This window comes from Cydia splendana, chromosome 8, assembly GCF_910591565.1.
Source record: "Cydia splendana chromosome 8, ilCydSple1.2, whole genome shotgun sequence".
NCBI classification, from domain to species: Eukaryota; Metazoa; Arthropoda; class Insecta; order Lepidoptera; family Tortricidae; genus Cydia; species Cydia splendana.
The window spans coordinates 8,432,737-8,455,882 of NC_085967.1; the positions used below are offsets into that span (position 1 = coordinate 8,432,737).

Here is a 23,146-nt window from a genome sequence, read left to right on the forward strand (position 1 = left end):
GACGTAACACTTGTTGATATTAAGATTGATGGAAAAACAAGGATGTTTTGTTTTTCTTATGCTTTAAATTAAAGTAACATAATATGCATATAGCAAACTTAACGTTCTTCTGTCGTGTACCGTCTAGAACTATGCATGCATCCCAACTAACTACTCTACAAAACACAATTTGATACTGTATACTTAACCACCTAACGAATTTCTTTGTAGGCTTAGCTACATATACTTACCTACTAGAGTAGCCTATTAGTGTGTGACATTATGAGCCGTGTCGTGTATTAAAAACCGGCCAAGTGCGAGTCGGACTCGCAAACGAAGGGTTCCGTACCATTATCTATAAAAACGGTCACCCATCCAAGTACTGACCCCGCCCGACGTTGCTTAACTTCGGTCAAAAATCACGTTTGTTGTATGGGAGCCCCACTTAAATCTTTATTTTATTCTGTTTTTAGTATTTGTTGTTATAGCGGCAACAGAAATACATCATCTGTGAAAATTTCAACTGTCTAGCTATCACGATTCGTGAGATACAGCCTGGTGACAGACAGACGGACGGACGGACGGACAGCGGAATCTTAGTAATAGGGTCCCGTTTTACCCTTTGGGTACGGAAACCGCCTTAGTTCCGCCAGTTTATTTGAATGGTTCGCCGGTTCGGGTCGTAGCGTCTTTCAAGTACTTAGGCCATTATCTAACGGAGAACCTTCGCGACGATATGGACATGGAGCGAGAGCGCCGCGCGCTTGCGGTCCGTTGTAACATGCTGTCGCGAAGATTCTCCAAGTGCACCACTGACGTAAAAATTACTCTATTTAGGGCATTCTGTCAGTGCTTTTATACATGCTCACTATGGTGTAACTACACCAAACGCTCATATAACGCGCTCCGGGTTCAGTATAACGATGCGTTCAGAATACTCATGAAACAACCTCGCTACTGCAGTGCTAAGACCATGTTTGCTGATGCGGGAGTACCTGATTTTTATGCAATCATGCGGTCCCGCATAGCTTCAGTCTGGACAAACGCATGGCAAAACTCGCAGCAAAATGATATTCTGGCGCTGTTTACTGTCAACCCGAGCAATAAGATCCTAAAGCACTGGACAGCCGTGCACCTGGACGAAAATAGCAAATAATATGTAGGTATAATAATTTAACAAGGGACTTATAATTTCTGCTTCATTGTATTTTAAATTTTATATTATTTTATAGTGTTGTATTTTATTGTATTGTACTGTATGAGTTTAAAACTTGAAATAAACAATATTATTATTATTATTATTATTATAAACCTAAAAAAACAAAAAAAAAAGCAAAAAAAAAAACGGTCACCCATCCAAGTACTGACCACTCCCGACGTTGCTTAACTTTGGTCAAAAATCACGTTTGTTGTATGGGAGCCCCATTTAAATCTTTATTTTATTCTGTTTTTAGTATTTGTTGTTATAGCGGCAACAGAAATACATAATCTGTGAAAATTTCAACTGTCTAGTTATCACGGTTCGTGAGATACAGCCTGGTGACAGACGGACGGACGGACGGACGGACGGACAGCGAAGTCTTAGTAATAGGGTCCCGTTTTACCCTTTGGGTACGGAACCCTAAAAACTGCACAACAAATTCGGTAATACAGTCCTGTAGTTCCCTAATAGAAAGGCATTAACGTTAATACCCTATTATAGAGTACGAGCGAGCTAGGGAAAGAAGATCAAGTATTTTGGTAGCCGCAAGCCGCAAAAGGGTCCCAAATAATACGAATATTTTGCTTCGTTTAGAAAGTTTGTAACTTGCGTAACATAACTTACCTGGCCGTAATAATAGTATTCGTGATTTGATTTACAATGCCGATGTTGAGTTATTGTTAGTAAAAAATGCGATTTATATAATAATATATTCCAAGAGACTTTACGGTACAAACTATGATTTAACTTTCGATTTTATCTGTAAGTGTACTTTTACAGTAATATCAAAAAGATCAGTAGGTATTTAATACCGTAGATACCATGGTAGCGGAACTTGACTGTGGAGAGTATCGCTAAAATGGTAGGTTTTATAAGACAATCAGCGTCAGCGATTTCTATAAGAACACGGGTGCCGACGGGAAAAGCCACATCATCTTTTTGAAAAATAGCTTCTTGAGTAAGGCTTTTCTCTTGAGCATGTTTAAAATAGAATAAGTCGATCGTCTAGACGGGTCGGAGGGTGCGTGCCCCGGGGAGATAGGAAAATTGTAAAGCAATAAAATAATATTCAATCTACTTCACAAATAGCTCGTAACTTGTAAAGGAATGAGGGAGTGCCGGCAGGACTTAAGATCCTGATCCTGTTACCGCGAGTGGAAGAACGAAACATGTGCAGTCTGATCTATTTATGTACGAAAAAATATATTTCAGTAGATTTAATACTGGGCTACTTACTGAACAAAAGAGGAGAAAAGACTTAAATTATTTTTATTTTAAGTATGTATAATGGTATAAATGAGATTTTACCAGTCTCGTCGTTTTGTTTGAGACAAAGTGAGTACGAATTGCAAGCTTCATTGTTGGGATAGATAAGGCATACGGTATTTATTACTAAAGTTGCCTATTTAATTCTGATTTATTTTCAATTTCTTTGTAACATTATTATATATTTACAATAAGAAAAAGTTAAATAGTAACTTTTAAAATGTAATATTATAACGAAAACACCTGAAAACTTATAACTCCTATAAATACCTAACCTAAAATTTTCACCGTAAAAATTCAACTTGAGCAAGGTAGGTAAATTATTCTAGTCTAGGTGATTTCACGTTAATTCTGATTCTACGATAAGGGGAAAGTTGCAATCATTTTTCGCTGCGCGTTGCATTTTCACTCAGTCGTGCTAGACGGACCCGATAATGATAGTATAGGTGAAACGTAAACCACCGTCAAACCCACGGTCCAATGAACTAAAGCGTCAAGTTACATTAATTTAGAAGCCCTCAACTGGAGAGCTAAAATAAGTACTTTTCCAATATATTACGAGCTGGAGCGCAAAATAACTTTTCCAAACTGCGGTCCATCATATAAGACTTGTTGGACATTTATTATAAAATCGGGGCTACAAATGTTTCTTAGTCAGTTTTAAGTTCTATAGCCTTTTCTTGTTATTTATGATTACACGTCATATTTCACCTTGAGTAACTAATACTGTAACAATTTTGAAATTGTTTTTTTTCTGTCGAAGTCGCCGCAACTGGTGCTTGATAGGATTTTTCTCGTTACAAGCCTATTGTTAACGTTGAGCGGAATCGTGAATACGCGGCTAACTGCTACACTTAACGGTTCAACTTTGACATATAAAAGTGAGAAGTTCACACCAAATCCTAACCCCGTTAAGACCCTTTGTGGCCGGAGAACAGATGGCGGAAAATTAGATAAGCACGTGTTATTAGCCTTTCATAATAGATAAATAGGAGATATTTATAGACGGCATAAAGATCTATTATCGATTAGATAAAATGAAACCTGCTGACCAATTTCTTAATTAAGATAAATTTACAAGGAAAGTTAAATATTAACTCTCATCCCATTTTTGGGAAATATCTTCATAAGTATTGATTAGTAGCAATATTATTTGCAACACAACCTACAATTTCAGACGAACACTAAATATACTTGGTCAAGCAAATCTTGTCAGTAGAAAAAGGCGCGAAATTCAAATTTTCTATGAGACGATAACCCTTCCCGCCTACATTTTTTAAATTTGCCGCCTTTTTCTACTGACAACATTGACCAAGTATACCTACCTAACGAGTTAGGTTTCTCACATTTCTTTTTCTATGAAGTATTTTTCTCAGGCATTCTCTAACAAACATGATTTAAGTGGCTAAATAAATTGCCTTAGATAGCACGATGATCCTAATTAAAGACATGGTCCGGTCAACGCTGTAAGCCTATGGCGGGCTAATTGCCGGCTTCCTCATATCGGCATTTAACCTACGTACTACGCACTTACCGACTAAAAGCCTCTTCAGGGTAACCGTTCCAATCGCAACGTGGGTGAGAAGAGCTCTCGGACAAATCAACCAAAAGCTCAGGGGGCCGATTATGAATTTCGATCGCTCGATTTCGTCACTCGAAAATCGGTGGAAAACGGTGAAATGCTAATTTTTGAAATGCGAGCGATCGAAATTTGGAATCTAGTGGTATTGACCACTCGATTTCAATTATATTAGTAGAATTTAAATGCCTAGTAGTGGAGATATTATTGAACGAAATACCTACTCGAAATCGAGCGGTCGAAATTCAAAAATCGGCCCCCTGTTTGATTATTTTGAATTATCGCTCGAACTTGTATTATTAGTACGAGCGTTATAATGCGTTAATTGCAAGTGATGTCAAAATGAGATGGATATGTAGGTATGTGAAGGTGTGTGAAGGTTCGATTTGAGTGATGCTTCATGCTTAAATAATTATTTTACCTTATTTCCTCGCATGTTTGGAGAAAAGCACTATATATGCCTCGGCAGGAATAGCAATTCGTGGATTCGTCTTCTTTGTCGAAACTCATCCACGAATTGCCCTTTCCCGGCCTCTGCAATAATGTACTATAGTATGAACTTACATTAAAATATAAGAAACACGGTTACAGAAAGAGTGAAGTATTTAATACTTAACAACAAAAGGCAAACTTACTCATCCTTATTAGAGTCGGACCAAGAAAAGTCTGCAGCGGATTTGATATTTAGCCCACGCAGTACAAGTTTTATGTATACGTCATAATTTCATAGAACTTTGACGTTTAAAATAACACTTGCACTGCGTGGGCTATGAAATCCGCTGCAGACTTTTCTTGGTCTGACTCTACCTATCTTATAGTAGTCAACAGAAGTGATATTAACTGTTAAAGTACAGGTGTTAAAGAGTTTTGCCTGACAACTTTTTATTGTTCTCAAATGGATGGTGAATTTGGTAATTCACTAGCATAGTGTATAGTAATATGTAGCTTCATTATAATTCTTATATTAATCAAGGTAATTGTTTTATTAGCGCGGTGCGTCATCTGCTGACCTAAAAATGATTCCGTCGTTATCAAACAGGGTTGAACCTCTGCCGCCCTGCCTGGCTATACAGGTTGTATGTACCTACTGTATGATAAATATTATATATACATTTTTTTATTCGCGGCAATTTTGATATTCTGTTCGTTACCCAGATAACGGATGCCGACTGACCCGGATGACAGGTCATGTTATACTAGTTCATTCGAAATCTTGACTCGTACGAATAAAGAGAATACATCACGGTCAGATAATGAGAAGCATAGCCGCTAATGATTGCATAGTCCGATAAAATTTCGCATGATCACGTTTTTAATGTAAATATGGACTTTGGTTATTTTAAATACTTTTATGCTTAAAAACAACTACATATTTAAGTTGTTCAACTAAACTAAATATGTACATGATTAATTTTACTTAATTCAGTAGGTAATGTCTACTAGACAAGAATTTTAACATTGATAGAACAATGATAGAAGACGTTTTTGAGGTATTATAATATGATCTAAGGTTAATGTTCATTATGAATTCATATTTTTTGTGTTTAATTGAAATTATCAGTATTTAAAGAATCAAATAACGATAATTAGGCCTATATACGCTAAATTTCGTTTCCATCCAATGAATTTAAAAACTTAAATTAAACTTTAGTTATTTGTACAACAAGAGATCAAAGTTTGATATTTCTTCGAGTGCTTATTTTGAGTCCCGTGCAAGCGAAAGATTCTATAATTAATTTAGAATCTTGAGCGTAGTAAGGGATTCAAAAGCGCACGAGATGTAAATAACTTTGATCTCGTGTAGTACACAAAATTTTTCACCCTAAGCAGTGAGAACATACCTAGAGGGACAGAGATAATAGAACCCAAGTATATCGAACTTGTATTAGACCCCGCATGTTGAAATGACTATAAAGGTCACTTGAATGTCATTTTGTCTCACTCAGTGAGCAAAATCGCATTTTGCTCACTGAGTGAGACACAATCAGTGAGCAAAATGCGATTTTGCTCACTGAGTGAGACAAAATGACTCAGTGAGCAAAATCGCATTTTGCTCACTGTTTTTAAGAAGCAAAGTACCCTTGTTCGAGCTGCTGAGGTGAAAAAATTATTAACATAGATAAAAAAAAACTTTAAATAAAGTTCGTAACTATGATACCTATCTCGCCGGAACTTCGGTAACAGTCCGTATATTAACTCATTAACTCTAAGGTTAGCTGGAAGAGATCCCTTATAGGGCTCGCCTTTGTACCTAAATTAATGTGTGAACCTATTTTTGTACAATAAAGTAATTAATTATTACTACTATGTAATTATCAGGTACCCTACCCTATTATAGCTACCTATTACAAATACATAATAATAAGGGTTAGTACTCCGTGTCTAGCCGTGTGTACCTACGACCTAACAGGTGTCTAGACTCTAGGTACTATAACCTGACATTATGTATGTAGACACGCTAGAACGCCAGTCTTCAAAACTAGATTATAGCTCAATGACGTGACTAGCAAAAATATCCATGCAATCTAGATTTGCGACCTATAAAAAAGCACGTAGCGCTACTTGCATTATTTTTACTCTACTGCATGACCTGCTTTATATCCTACGCTGAAATGAGGGTTAGTTGGTGCTTAAATGGAACTGTGAGAATAAGCTTTTCTATAGGACTACTAAATTTAATATGTACATTCATTAAGTAACTAACAGATCATGAAATATTAAGTACTTACCTATACTTAAGTATATAACTCTAAAGTTCGTAATTTTGTTTTTTCGAATAATAAAGAGAATATAATTAGTACCGTCGCTATCAGATATATCGGAATCACAAATATCTGAAAACGCCTCTATTGTCAAGGCGTTAGAGCGTGTGTTCATATATTGTGAACACCTTGGCCGCTCCGATATATCTGATGGCGACTGTACCTACTTCCTAGTGCATACCGATATTATTTATATAATCTAACTAAAGTGGTATCCAGACGGGACTGATCAAATCGGTTGATTTGATCAGAAATGAATAGTATTTGCATCCGCACCTCCTGATTCGATCAGGCAATTGAATCAGATTGGCGAAAAATTTACTAATCTGGATACGCCATAAAAAATCTGTGTTTTAAATACCTATAAATATTTATTCAGTCAGAGAATCTCTCCCAGGCGTCAGGTTCGTTAGTAATTGGTATGTAAGAAGAATACGAGCTAGAGATGTATGGGCGCATTGACAGTGGCCAAAGAGGGCTCGTGCGCGGTCAACGACCACGCGGCGCACGCGGCTCTATTCTCGACGCTGCGCTGGCGCAAGTGTGAGCAAAGTCAAGGCCGTACTCGGCTGACCTGACCTTTGAGGTCAGATATAGTTTTAGTTAATTTTCTATACTAGAAATAATTATTGGCATCAGCTAATGCAAAGATGAAGCGATAAATAATATCGTCATGGCTCTATACTTGTAGAGTTTTAAAAATTGTGAGGTTTTTTAATGTTAATGGAATTTTAACGGGCTCTTAAAAGCGGAGGAGCTGTTACAATAAATCCTTATACAGATGTTGTGCATAATTGTTTTCCTTCGTATTTTCTCGGAAACGTTCGTATTTGTCATGCTACTTCGATCAACCTCAGTACATTTTGTACCGAGACTGGCTGAAATTGCAAGACACGTTCGTACATTTCCGTGAAAATACGAAGGAAAATAATTATGCACTACATCTGTACTGATCAACTGACTGACTACTTACGATAAGGCGGGTAATGTTACTTTTTAATGTTTTTGCCTCAGCTATCATATTATATTAATTAGGACCATATTTATGCAATTTGATTTAAAGCTTAAATTCTCTTGAAAATCTTGAAATTGGCCCGTGTCGGTACACGGGTAGCAAGAATTCTAGTTAATTTAGATGTATCTATAATTACGAGTATGTTCCTATCGCAGATGACTGCACCTAGGCATTTCTTAATTGAATTTTTACTAATGGAAAACATTCGCAAAACGTAAAAATACTTTAGAGAGGAATATTTCACGATGCATTTTTTATGTCCCGTTCAACATGCTACTCGCAGCTTCGTACATAATAAAGCTCGCAGTGTTCGCACGCACATTAGCTTCCGGTGCATGATTGTCGACCTGCAATTCAAATGGTTTCTATTACAGCCCAATAAAGTACATATTCGATCACCCAAATCCACCTTCATTACGATTGCAAGCCATAGAATGCCTCGACGTGCGCGTAGGGAACGGGTCTTAATTGGCAAACAATGCATTGTTTATGCCTTATGCCTCAAGTAGGCACATAAGTTATCTCCTCAATCTTTCATAATATTGAACACTATGGAATTAATCAGTTCATTGTGTGATTTCCGTTATGCCCATTCTCGGGGAAAGTCACATAAGTATAAATGTTTAACGGTGCTCGCGAATTGTGAATGCGAATTCCCATGGATATATCGTAGGGTCGCCTTTATTAATTATTTATAACGTGACTATACTAGTTTCTTGGAAATTTGTCCGTATTTTACTAATTCCGAGCATGTTTTACTGGTGCGAATGATCGTGTGAATGACCGAAGAACTGATTGTTTGTGTTTACGGATGTGGATATTGAGTTTTACTATTATGACCGCGCGCAGCATAGTTAGCTCCCGGCAAGAGTAATGACTTAATACGTGGCAATTAAATGCAAAAAACCTGTAAAATAATGACATGAATTTATAGTTTTTCATTGTTTTAGTGCAAACTATCTCTCTAGGTGTAGGTAACCATCAAAGATTAGGTTCTGCTTGATGATTTCAGTAATATAGGTGATTTCAGTAACACCAAGTAAGGTTAACTACTTATTTAATTATAGTATTCATCGTTTGCCTTTCGCTTCTAATCGTAAATAGGTACCGTCAAATAAATTAATTAACTGATTAAGCAGTTAAGGAGTTCTGAAACAACAGCTTGGCTATCGAATGGTGTAGGTAAAGGATGTACCTAACTGAACCAAAAAAAATATTACGAAGAAGAATACATTATTAATATGAGATAAATAACTGATGTTGTGCGTCATAGCATGTTTTTTTTATTTAAAGAACTATATATAGGTCAATAAAACATTTATTTACATACAATATATATACAGTGGTACTACTAAACGAAATTAATAACTAGCTTATATATAGATGTTAAAAAATAAATGGCGTCTAGAGCAAGAGACTCGGGTCAATAAATCATGTTTGTTTCCACAGGTAGCCAGCACTTATCTATGAATATTCGATGGAATTGCAATTCGTAAGATAAGATAGAATCATTATTACGTTTAGATTATTAATTTTATTGCCTTAGAAGCAGTTACTAACTGGTTTAGTGGCGATCAGTTCGATATTCGACGCGTGTGATCTCGTTTAAATTAAAATGATTAAGTTCAATGACTGTCCGAAATGAAGAAATTTGGAGCAAAATTCCTTTGCAAAATAATGTCTGGGGATGAAGAAATGCAAACAGGTATTGCTGGAATGTAAGTAACATAGGTATACTTAGGTTGTATTAATAGTATCTTAAATACACATTTCTTCACTTTGATTCATTGATATGAGATAACAGGTAGCTAAAGTATTTACTAGCAGTGACTACATATTCAAACCTATTTATGATCAGAATTATAGAGTAACAAGACGGATAGTCGGATATAGGATTTTAATTATTTTAACGAAAAAAGCATTAACAATTTAAGAGGTTTTAATGCGTTAGGTACTGGAGGAACACCGTTATTTATTTCTATTTATTCCAAGATTAACATAAATATCTTAAATTCCACACTGGACGCAACATACCCTTTAAACTTTTTGTTTTGACGCCAGCTTTGTCAATGGTGACTTGCGGCTACCGGCTACCACAAAGCACAATATTCACTTGCGGTCTCGCCATGTCTATTGTTCTTCGAGTTCATATAAATTTTATGTTGTTTTGTCTTACCATCACCTACAAAGTTTTCTTTCTAACTTGGTTCGCTACCGACATAAGTTTTAGTACACAGTAAAATGTTCATAAGTTTTAGTAATGTTCATAAGTTTTACTACACAGTAAAACATCTTGAGCACAAATATAGACAGTTGCGTTAGTTAACTTACAGCTTATTTAACAGTTCCAATTGAGTCGCCGTTTTTAACAACCAAATAAGTAGGTAGAGGGGATATCTGTAGGTAAGAAAATACACCTAGGTATCATGAGACATTTAAGAGAAGAATTGGAGTACTTATTGTTAAAATTTCACTGATACCTGTAAAATTTCCCCCGCTTTGCGAACTAAAACTCGAATGTCCTATTCGTCCTTTATTTTTTCGGTGTTAATGAAACGTGAAATTTAAGGAGCTCTATGGCTCTTGTTTATGGTAAAATATTGCAAGTGTTTCAAAACTGATGATAAATACTTATTTTACAGGATTTATTTATTTTATGCTATACATCCCATTACTGGTGCCATGTCCATCATAAGGGTGTTTGTTTACTATATAATAAAAAGACATAAAACAGTAATTTTTAGTCTTCAGCGCCTTAATGCTTTAAGAAGTCAGAAAAGCAAGAATAATAGAATCGTAAACGATATTCCATTTCATTTCGTACTGCAGTATTACTTTCATGAGAAGTATTAAAGTCGGTTATGAGTGTTGTGACGAGGCTCATTAATGGAGCGAACATTACGCGTGCATCTAGCCTTTTATTAACTTTTTGTAGAAAGTCGGTATCCTGGAAATACAGCGATAAAAAGTAAACTAAGGCCTTCATCCAATATGAGGAATGAAATGATGCACTAAAGATATATCTAGTTCAGACAGACAGAATGATATTCTAAAAATAAAACCAAATAAAAATACGAAACAGAAAATAGCACCATTAAAATACATACCGGGTGTGGCCTGTAACACGAGCAAATAATTAAAACATAGATTGTACTCCTCAAACGGTGACACTTTTGTTCAACAACTTTTAAAAATTATGAAGTATTTAGACTCCCTATTTTTCATACAAAATAAATATTATCTTCAATGGACGCCGTCGCCACGCCCTATCATTGTGATTGACGTTGCTTGTCACGCCTTAAACATAACAAAATTCGTAATACATTTCGTCTTAGAATAAACTTTAAAGTGTATTAAAAACCAAATCATAAGTAATTTTTAAAAGTCCGTGAACAAATGTTGGTCTAGTATGAGGGGTACAGCCTACAGTTTAATTTTTTGCTCATATTACAGGCCACACCCGGTATAAACAGTTAACTTTAGGTACTTACCACTAACCAGACCAGACAAAGTTAGGTAATTGATCAGCAAGGTATAGGTAACTCTATTTTACGAATATATTACTTACTGACTTAGTTTGCCATTATACATTTACTTTTAATTAATCCCGGATCCGGGATTAGTAGTACAAATAGTAGGTACCTAAATTACACATAGGTACAGTCAGTATCTGGCACCCTCGAATAAATAAATATGTACTTAAAGATATGTAGGTACATCTCTAAGTACATCAAGCGTTCTGAAGTATTTGCTAGTCTAATTATTCTACATGTGTAAGCAGAGACATCTCACTTTTTGTTAAGCTATTACAGAGAATGGTAGATACTTTTAACGCATAACTAGTCTGATACTGTAACTGTACTGTTGACTGTACAGTCAACATAAGTAGATAAGTACCTACTTACCTAAAGTTGGCGGGTTTTTTGGCAGCTAAAGCGAACAGCTTGCTTACAAATTCTAGTGGTAGCCTCATTTGTTTCGGGTGTAGGAATGTTAGCTACATGATATACCTGCATCGTCCGCACGTAAAGGTTTGTTTATGGCACCTGTTTGCCGCATTATTCTCGTCATGTCGCGATATAAGAATAGCGTTCGCGGTAACTTTCTCAAGCCAAAGAAACAGTTAACCTTTTGTCGAGTTCAATGTTACTTCATCACCAGTATGGTGCTCTATTCTGCCTTGTTCCTTTAAGTTCGCAGGAATCTTAGAGGTCGCAAGAAAGTAAACACAATCGTGCTTGTCACGCTCTCATGGTCGCAGTAATAGGAAAACTCACATTTCATTTTCTTGACAGATAAAGTCTGGTTTCAAAAAAAATAATTGCGTTATAATAGATCATTATGTCATCACGGAATGCTGTTGTATAATTATAGCGCCGGGCTATGCAAACGACGGGCTGTGGATGTGTCCTAAGATAATACCGTGTAAAAAGTGCATACCATACACTTCGCGTACAATGCTCTTTTATCTTCACGAAGAGCTATTTCAAAGATAATCGTATGTTTTGCAAAGTATCTAATTATCTCATTGCCCCTAGCTAGAGTTAATTAGTACACTAAGTGGAAACCTTGGCCAGATAGTGTCTTTTAAACTTCTTCGCAGTGTTTTTAAACAGCGTTCCTGATAGATTAGACACTAATTAATATACACCAAATAGTCAAAATATTAAAAAAAACCGGACAAGTGCGAGTCGGACTCGCGCACGAAGGGTTCCGTCCGTACCATGATGCAAAAAACGGCAAAAAAAAACGGTCACCCATCCAAGTACTGACTCCGCCCGACGTTACTTAACTTCGGTCAAAAATCACGTTTGTTGTATGGGAGCCCCACTTAAATCTTAATTTTATTCTGTTTTTGGTATTTTTTGTTATAGCGGCAACAGAAATACATCATCTGTGAAAATTTCAACTGTCTCACGTTCGTGAGATACAGCCTGGTGACAGACGGACGGACGGACAGCGGAGTCTTAGTAATAGGGTCCCGTTTTACCCTTTGGGTACGGAACCCTAAAAAATGCTAAAAAAATCTCATGCATTAATCTTTCATATCTGTTATGTGGTAAAAAATCGTGGGATCAACCTCGGTGCAAAAGATGACTGAATTTCTGTTAGGATCCTTATCATACTCGTACTAGAGGTTAAATGACACAGTACAATGGAGAAAGCAATGTAGCGATATGTTGTTAAAAACTCATCAAACAGGATTTCTTATATTTCCAACATCATTATCACATCAAGTTTCTTTTATCTAATTCGAATCGCTAACTGTAGATAAAAGGACGACGCGACGCCGATATAACAATACCTGTCATCTTATACATATATCATTAACACTACATGTTGACTCCGAAGTGTTAATATCTAGCCTATTGTAGATACAGTTAGGGGTAATTTAATCACAAAATGCACTTATGGATTCAAACTGATCACGCGCACGTTGTTTCTGAGTTTTCCCACATAAATCATACAGAATTCTAAATTATACGGTATATTCACGAACTGGCACGACCCATTCTCTAGATATCTGAGATACCTTATGAGTGGTTGGGTACCTAATACTGCTTGCAAGTTACCAGGAAATTGATGTGAGATCTTCGTGAGGTCATTTACACGTTGATCTGGCCAGGATTTTAAAGTAGAAAAGTTTCTCTTATTTTTATCAAACAGATACGTTTGCGAGCGATATCACGAAATTTTATATAAAAAGAAAAATAGAAAAATTACCACGCCTGCTTCTGGTAAACTTCGGTAGTTCAGTTGGTTTAGAGCGATCCCTTTAATTAAAAATAATCCCTATCGTCTAATCAAAATAATTGTTGTACTGCCGGAATACTTTCAAGATTATGTAGAGTTAGACCAAGAAAAGTCTGCAACGATTTTGATAGCATATACCTACGCAGTGCAAGTGTTATTTATACGTCATCATTTCATTAGAAGTGTGACGTTTAAAATAACGCACACACCGTGTGCTAACAAAATCGTTGCAGACTTATCTTGGTGTAACTCTACCTGTTTTTATGTGGTTAAAAATAACTTACCCCGAACCTGAAGCTAACTTTTCCATAATAAATTCAGGTCAGTGTGCTAGAAAAGGAAAATACGACTGCAACGTCGTGACGGAATTAATAATTACCAATTCGTTATCGATTCTCATCGAGTGTCATATTCGTTCGATGGCTAACTTTCCTTCTTTATAAATAATAGGTGAATGTCGAACTCTCTTGAGTAAAAACAGTTTGATTAACGTCACAAAACGGGACTCATGAATTATGGATACATATCGGACCCTTCTTGCTTTCTGAATAATTCGGCGTTTTGGGTGCTGGTACAAGTTACTGAGTAGGTACCTTGGTACCTACACTACCTACCTACATATTTTCCCAAGCTGAGACGTTAAAATTTTAATATAGGGGGCGTATCTGAATTTTAAAATTTGATATCGATTTGGCGTTATTCGCTTTACGTCCCTTTTGACCAACAAATGAGAGAAGGAGATGCCCTAGGAAAAATATTAAACCAAAGTCATATTTTAAAAGTCTGGTTACGCTCTTAATAGGTCGATTATTATAGGGACCGAGGGGTGAAATAGGTACATTAGAAACTCCCTCACCAGCCTTACTACATGATCGTATGAGTAGTTATTTCGTATTTGAGGTAATTTTACTAGTAGTTTTCAATAGCCAGTTTCCGTAGGTGACGACTGCTGCCTAATAATTTCACAAGGTTAATATAGGATGATTTAGCAAATGTATGAGGAGGCGTACATCAAAGGATATCCTTATATAAGCGAAGACAACCGATTGTAACTGACAGACTCATTTCACAATTTACAGCTATGACAACATATTTTAAATGATAATTTGGAATGCGAGCCACATCGGGGTGGTTCTACATTGTGTTTTGACAGCTTGTTAAATATGTGAAATTGTGACATCAGAAATCTTGGACAAGTCTTTATTATATTGTGTCTTTATTGTGGGTTCAGTTCATTTTAAATATTTTCAATTAAATTCGGCATTTATTTTATTTTGTACAAGCACGTAGGAATTATAATTTTCACTTTTGTCACTAATTTGTTCTTGCGTCTTTTATATTTGGTAATGGTCAATTGTCATCATGTCATGAGCTGTTTTTGAAATAAGTTGAGTTTGCCTCCTGTCACCTGTACGTACTTCGGGTACATACATTTATGCAAAGTTAATGAAAAAGTGCCAAACATTCAGCTCTGACAGTGAAACGGCTTAAAAATAACTTGTCAAGGAGAACAAGCAAGGATGGTTGCAGAGTATTGCCCTTTAAACGGGTAAATATTCAAAATGGCACAGCTCACACTTTGTAAATGCAGTCAACATGAACTATACCTATAGTATATATGCATATCTCGTTTAACCTAGTAGCTGTCGCGTATAAGTGTCTCGTACCTACTGGGATAATGTGTTCTTGGATGTCTTGACTATTTTAAACTTATTTTATTTTTCACTTTAATTACCAACATGAATATCTTTTTACAACTCAAGATGAGTGATAAAACAATTACATATACAAGTAACCATATTCTGAAACACCTTGAGCCAAAAGTTCAGGTTCAGTGCTAGTATGTATGTGACACCTCCTAAAAATGATTTCTTTTGCACAATATCCATTCAAGCTAAGCGTTTATGTTGTGTGGTAGATAAAATCAAAATTAATACGACGTTATTGCTCTAATAGACACTTTGCTTTCTGTCTTAGGCTGGTTTAGACCCTACATTTTATTTTTTTAGAGTAACAAATCGAATTGACATATGCTTTTCTATTTTTCCACAGAGAGTCCGAGGTGCACTTTTGGGTGCGCAGTGCCGCACTAGCTCAGACTGCGCGGTACGGAACACACACTGCGAACACGGACTCTGCATCTGCGACCCGTACTTCGCTAAAGTTGACAACTCCACGTGTCTTGAGTGTAAGTATTTTTCACTGTAACTACACTAACTACAGCTTTTCTAATGAGCTAAAGAAAACTTGTATACGGGCATCTAAAAATCTACCTACCTACCGTTTCATTATTTTTATCAATTTAAGTTAGATAGGTACTTTAATTTACTGGATCCACTCCTTCAAATTTAAACGTTATTTGAAACGTCACAATCACATTAGGTATTTCTTATTTAGAACAAAATTTATTTACATAAGTATACCTGTACCGTCCGTTTGGCTTCGAACGAGCCACGCAAATATGGGTAAGAAATGACAAAATATTTGTCTCCGCATTATTTACCCTCGCATTGTTTCTTTGAGAGAATTCTTCTCACTAAACCAGGTTATGTACTTAAGACGTTTGTTTGCTTTCCTATCTCGGCTAAACTAAAACTGAACCTACCCATGCCAATGCTAGACCTAAAACTCCAGAAAAGAAAAAGAACAACTTACTTAAATATGTGTTATTTAATGAATAAGTTCACTCAGGTCGAATTAGATAGAAGAAGATTATGCAACGTGCCTCTGTACGTCAAACCGCACAAGTGACCATCATAGCTCTATCAAGAACTTAGCCAACACGAAGATGGCTTCGCCATTCCTTTCTCTAACTTTCATGCTCGCGTAAATCACCGACATAATGTCTCAGCACCCTTTTTATAAAAATCCCATCTTACGTTATAGCCATTTTCACTTTTATCATTACACACAACCGATGAGGCCTTTCCTAATGATCCTGTGTGGTAGTCTGCGGTGAGACAGATTACTTTCACTTAAACGGTCAGTTAACAAAACTGTCCAGTTTTCCTTACTAACAAAGATAACTTTCATTTTGCCAAAATCGAATTTCGCTTTTCAATATCGCAATTTACTTACTTTTTAACTAGTAACGAAAGTATAGTTTTCAGGGCACTAATAAAAGCAATGCCGCTTCCGTTAATGACCGTGCCATCTTGATTTCATTGTGTCAGTCTATTCAATAGTTCAAGTTTGTTTGAAGTTGGTACTATAGAAATAAACTTTGCATAGCAATTTTATCTACTTTCACTTTTGTTTTATTTGTTACTATCATTTCAGTGCTTATTTTATGTGAGGTGGAAATGAAATACAATCATCTTTTAAATATCCGGTCACATATAGCGTTTTCTATGAATAAATACCTACCTAATATTTTTCGCTATTTATCCAACCGCTTATATGGCATTGGCACGGTAACATCTTTTGAATTTTCATTTTAAAAGCAATCCTAGGTTATCGAGCGCACGTCATCGGCAGGCCGCGTCTGCCGTGCGACGCGATGCTATCGCGACATTATCACACGCCTTTATTTTGATCGTCCCATTATCCCACGCTCGCCTTACTTTCTTTTGCCCAATTCTTTCTGTCGTAAGTATCCAAATCGAGCAAACCTCACGGATTCGACTTACAAAACGGTACTTTTGCCGATTATGTTTTTGAATAGCACCTCATTCGGATCAATATCATTAGCAAAATCCGGACGTTAGGTTTGGTTTTAATTCGCATATTGTTAAAAACATTTGTATTCATAGTAAGTGGGTCGGTCGTGCTAAGAAATAAAATACAAGATTTAAATAGGGCACAATTATCGACACTTAAAGGATTTATGGCTACTGACCGCAAATGCCGCAGGGCAAGAAGGCCGACATGTTTTTATCCCCGTTTAGCTCGATCTAACTACATTTTGTGCGACTAGATGACGCGCAAGCCCGTAATCGTCAAGTTGCTGGCGGCAGGAACTATTAGCGGATGCGGTGAGTAACACACTTACCCCTGGGACCCGCAGGTCCAGTCGGGCGGCATTTCAAACGAGGCCCGACCCGGCCCGCTACGCAGCGGCGAACCAACGGGCAAACGTAACTGGCTATTCATAATTCAATGTTATTAAGCCGTATTTCAAACATATACGTAAAGCATCGTCGAGTATTCATTGAGGAACAAGAGATGACCCCGCAATCATGCAAACTCAATTTACACACGCTTATGCCCCGACGGAGATAAGCTGCAATATTTTAAAACCTGAGTTATATAACATCATCCTGTTTTTAATAACGGACCCAATCCGAACCCTTGCATGGTTTATTATGTTTGCACAATCGATCTTGCAGTTGTTCTGATAGGATCAAAATAAGTCAGCTACACGATTCAATTGTGCCAAATTGAATGAAGATCTTATTAGTGTTACAGGCCCAATAGCTTGCGCTTAATGAATTAATGATATACTGTAGTTATCTAATAAGATGGGTGCAAATTTTAACCCGACCAATGCAATTTCGCGAAGGTGTTATAGGTTTTTATTCTAAATTCACCATCCCAGTATCAGTGCACCGATTACTACTAAATAAAATAAAAATATCATTTAACGTTCTCTAAAAGTCAAAAATACTTTACATGCACTCAAATATAGGATAGGATATCCGTGATAGTTGGTATTTTAATAGACGATTCGCACACTTTCTCTATAAAGGTGCACAATTATCTGTTAGCAAACTAGTATCAAAGTGGACTGTAATTGATTGAGGCCCGCCCATTCAACAATAACAAAGGAGTTGTCATTGAATATGGGCTAAACGTCTAGTGGAGTGACAGCTGGCCCGGAGCACCCTGGTTAGTGTGCCATGCGTGAGCAATCTCTATAGGGAACGCTGTGCCTTACCGTTCGATGTAGCCTCACCATTTCACCATCATCCGTGACAGATGAATGCTGCAATTATACCTTTTAAATAACAGTGTTTCAGAGCACGATCATTGCAAAGGTATTATGTATACTATCTCTGTATGTTTAGGTACTTAAATAAAAGTAAACAAATATTTTTTTACATTTTCGGGTAGTTATAACATTTATTGATTAACCAACCAAATACAAAACCATCTGGATCTGTCACTGAACGACCTGACTTTAACCTACATTATTTGATCATGAAATGTTTTCATCTACCCTCAACTGGCTTAAGCCATCAACAGCCATTTGAGGGTAGATTTTGTTTACTCTTTTTTAAATACCTAAAGAAACGACTACAAATTAAATATAAGTACCTTTACCTACGTATACTTACATTTACTTCTTATCAGGTCAGCACAATGTATAAATGCAGGGATTAATTGCCTTTTAACGTTTTAATGGTTTTCTGGCGTGTTTAAAACTGCGCCCTCAAGAAACAATGTCTAGACTTCATAATTCAGGGTAAAGCCGTCAACGCGCGCTATCCGTTAATTAAGCCGTGTATCGCGGCTCAATGAAACACGACGCGCCAATAAATTCTTATTCCGACCCTAAAGCACCATGTGTTATTGCAATGTGTCCACAGTGCGTTTATTTGTGGAACCAATTTAAATAAACTTGTTGACGGTTACGAGAGCCCGCCAGGGTTTACTCTGAAGCTCGGTCGTCCGGTCCGGTCCACAGTAAATTGCCTGCAGCATTTGCTTGGGGACGCAATACTCGCACAATTTAATTTAAAATATAATTGGAATCGAAAACAATGACACGACAATAATTCTTTACCAGTTAACAATTTAGAAACTGGCCGACCTGGCAAATATAATTGGCGATCGAGACACGCCGTGCGATTTCGATTTCTAAGTCAGATTACTTCCTGCGCCTCCGGTTGAGAAGTAGCTTGATGCAGTTCGCTGACATGCTTATCTTTATTAAGTCTTGTTCAAAGTTACATTTCCGTTGTACATATATGTGAATTGTGTCATCTCCGTATTTACCGTTACATGAGTAACTCTTAAGTTACAGATTGGATTTTTGATTGCTTCCTGTTTTTGCTACGCTCATCCTTAGTGCAACTGCATCGCAGTTATTTTATGCAGAATCAGAATACTTATAACTGACACAGGCGAGCCTAAATCGGTTTGTTTGTTTGATTGTGAGCATAGTACAAATAACTGAAACCTAGGTATGTAAATAGTTTATATCGGATCGAGCGCATTTTCAGTGTGGCTTCACTTGCTAACGTCAATCCCTGACACTACACTAGCCGAACATCAAGCTAGATAATGTGCGATGAGTTTTGACACCACTTGAGTTTGTTAAAGTTAACTAAACGTAACTAAATGGGATGGGTGTTAAATGGGATCGCAAAGACAGAACTCCTGATGATAACTTTTATATTCGCAGGTTAAAACGTGGATGGGAACAAAGTTACTTTCGTAGGTATTGTATTACTTGTGGCATTCTTAGTAAACTGTTCGCATCCCACGATAAGTACAGTTATCCTTGCAGTTTTATTTTTTATTGCCCAGGTTTATGAGTTGCAGACCTTATCTTTGACCGAGATATCGCACTCAGGATGAGCCTTAATTTTACAAGAGATAAAACTAAAGTTTTTCTGAGTTAAAGATGCCTTTTGATATTTAAATTTTAAAACGTAAAGCCTGTTTTTAATTACCATAATACATTATATGATGATCTACTTGCCCGTTTGTACTGATATTATCACCACTCGTAATTCCCTTCCTCTTCCTTCCAGATTATCTGCAAGAAAACAGCTTAATCACTAAGGTTTTCATCTCCTTACATTGTCTTCCAAAATATCCATCTACATACCTATGTACCTATTGTATATAGCGACATATGTTTTGATACCACGAATCTGGAACATCAAATCGCTGCAACGATTAGACGTTCACGAGTGTTTAATCCGCTCTTTGACCCAACGAACAATACTGTTTCTGCATCCATTAACCCAGTTCATGGCTGTAACAAGCAGCACTTTATTTTCAACAGCCACGGCACGCTAAGCACTAATGATGGATTACCGGAATATTAAATCTTTACCTTGTTCGCAGCCATCATCATCTTAACCTGGCAAGTTTGTAGATCGTGTAAACGAGGCATTGGTGTGGCATGTTAACTGCGATTAAGTACGGATAAGTAGTCAGTCTAACACAGTCATTTTACTTTGGTGATAGGTATTTAATGTATTTTTAATATTCATGCTTTATCATACTCGTAACCAGTAAGAAAAATTTTAACAGTAGTTACCAAATACGAATTACTACATAGTTTTGTTCCAACGGAACAGAAACGGAACTATGTAAAAGTCGATTTATCAGTACGGCTACCACCAGTTTTTGACATTGACATAACGCTCACGTTTACGTAACTTACTTTCTATGCATCTCGCTCCTACTGGCATATTAGTGCAAGCGAGATGTACAGAATGTAAATTACGTAGACGTGAGCGTTATGTCAACGTTAAAACTGGTGGTAGCCGTACTGAAATGGGCATAATAATTAAGAAAGGTAAACACAGTGGACAGTGGTTATCTCATCTAATTAGCTAAATAATATCTATAGGTATAAGCTCTGCACTGCACCTGTTTAGACCTAGGTATGTGTAAAATATACACGACACCACCGGAGAGTCAGTTGAGTATAGTATTAACGTATCCCGATGGGTAATATTCGTAGAAGGAGATTTAGGGCTCGTATGATAGAACCGTTACGACGATAGACCTACACACCATACAAGGCAGACCGTCCATGGCAATGGCGGCGCAACGGAGATATTGCGGCAAGCACCATAAAAGTATACTCTAGCCTACTACGAAACGATTGCTTCCATTTACAATATGTCACTATCACAAGTGACTCACACAGTCGGCAATCACTCTTGCTATTATAAAGCAATTAAGATGTGCCTAATATTTGCTGCGCTGACGACTCCGTACGCGTAGAAGTCGTCCAACGATGACTCCATACAAACTTTCAATATACTTTTAACCCCAAACTACGCTAGACTACCTACTGGAAAGTTTCATACACATTCGATCAGTAGATTTGGCGATAAAGGTAAAATAATCGGCACAAACCCTCACACTTTACCTCTAAACCTGGGCTCATTTTCAGATTTAAGTATTGGCTGGACTATCGCTGTCAATACGAATAGGATTGCTCTTACCTAGTTATATACAGTTCCCTCTGTGGGACTGCGCTTACCTATTTATTGTGGTCATATTTGTACTTATATTTTGCGGCTAATTTTATTTGTCATTTTAAAAACTATTTAAAGTGATTACAAAAACAACAAATAGGTATCCAAAGAATGAAAACAAAAAGCCCGATATGGATATATATAATTATTCTTATTTGAATAACTAATCGTTGAAATATGACCGCTAATGTTTACTGTCATGAGTTAGGTAAATTAATTCGATCACTTTAACTTGACGTAAAAGGCACGCCCACTACGCCACACGTTTTTGTAGGCAAATAAAAAGGTACCTATAATAACCGCACACCTACAAAGTCCATATCACAAGGCCACTACATTGATAATGGTCAACTTTGATAGGTGACAAAAGTTATCATCAAAAAATTATTATCATTAGGTATATTATAAGATCGTCACATTTGGGTGAAAACATGTTTACCTGAAATAAAAGTGACGAAAATAAACAAAAACAGTTCTTTTGTTCTAATTAGATAGGTCTAGGTAGGATGTCTTCATAAGGAACCTTTTTTCCCCTAAATAAAGACACGCACATGTATAAAGGATAGTACTTCTGAATTCTGTTACCTATATAAGGAAACTTCAAACCTGTCGATCGACACTTTTTTTACTCACAAAAGATACTTCACTCACTGGATGCGATGTGCCCCAAATACCCCGTACCCCAACAACTAGGTATCAGCGCTGAATCAAATCGACCTTGACTTTGTCTCGAGATAATCTCATCAAATCCAAACGCAAAGTCACGCACATCAAACTTTTCACGGCTGTCGACGGTGTGCCAAATCTAATAAACGCATTGCCCGCCATTGTAATCCATTTTGAGATTATTGTGCCAGTTCAGCATCTTGATAACGAATGATAACTTTATTGAAGTCTGCAAACTGACAGCGGTTAACAGTTTTTTCTTCTAGGTACTTACTACTTAGCTGCTTAATTATATTTTTTTGTTTATTAGTATTTTATAAATAAAGATATTAAGATAGACGTTCTTCAGCAGCAGTGCCAGCAGTCAATTTACAAGTTAGTAGCGGAACATGAAATTTAATTTTCCACTCAAAATTGATCAAAACATGTTTTTTAATCTCTTAATGGTGATCAAAACAAGATAAATATCGTTGCTGATTTGTTGAAAGCGTATATATCTGAATAAATCACGATTAACTAGACTAGCGTAAAATCCGAAAATCATTATCATATTATGATAAATGAAAAAAAGCCTTCGTGTCCGTGTCTCATAATTAAGGAAAACTAGTGAAAGCATAAAAATAGAGATTTCTAATTAATGAGCACCTATGCAAAACAATAATTATTATCAACGTGAATTAAACTGATGTAGAAATTATTGGGTGTCAATTGGAAAATGATTCATTTTATAATTTCACGCGGAACTCGGGTTTCGTCCGT

The 23,146-nt window shown here is 36.6% G+C and overlaps 1 protein-coding gene across 2 annotated transcripts in view; it reads left to right on the forward strand.

Moving 5' to 3' along the window:
* LOC134792764 (sortilin-related receptor-like) overlaps positions 1-23,146 on the forward strand; it is a 57,815-nt gene that overhangs the window by 18,975 nt on the left and 15,694 nt on the right. For both annotated transcript variants that reach the window (XM_063764087.1, XM_063764086.1), the window contains exon 2: positions 15,609-15,744. In XM_063764087.1, the coding sequence (XP_063620157.1) occupies positions 15,609-15,744 (136 nt within the window). The remainder of the gene's footprint in view (positions 1-15,608; positions 15,745-23,146) is intronic.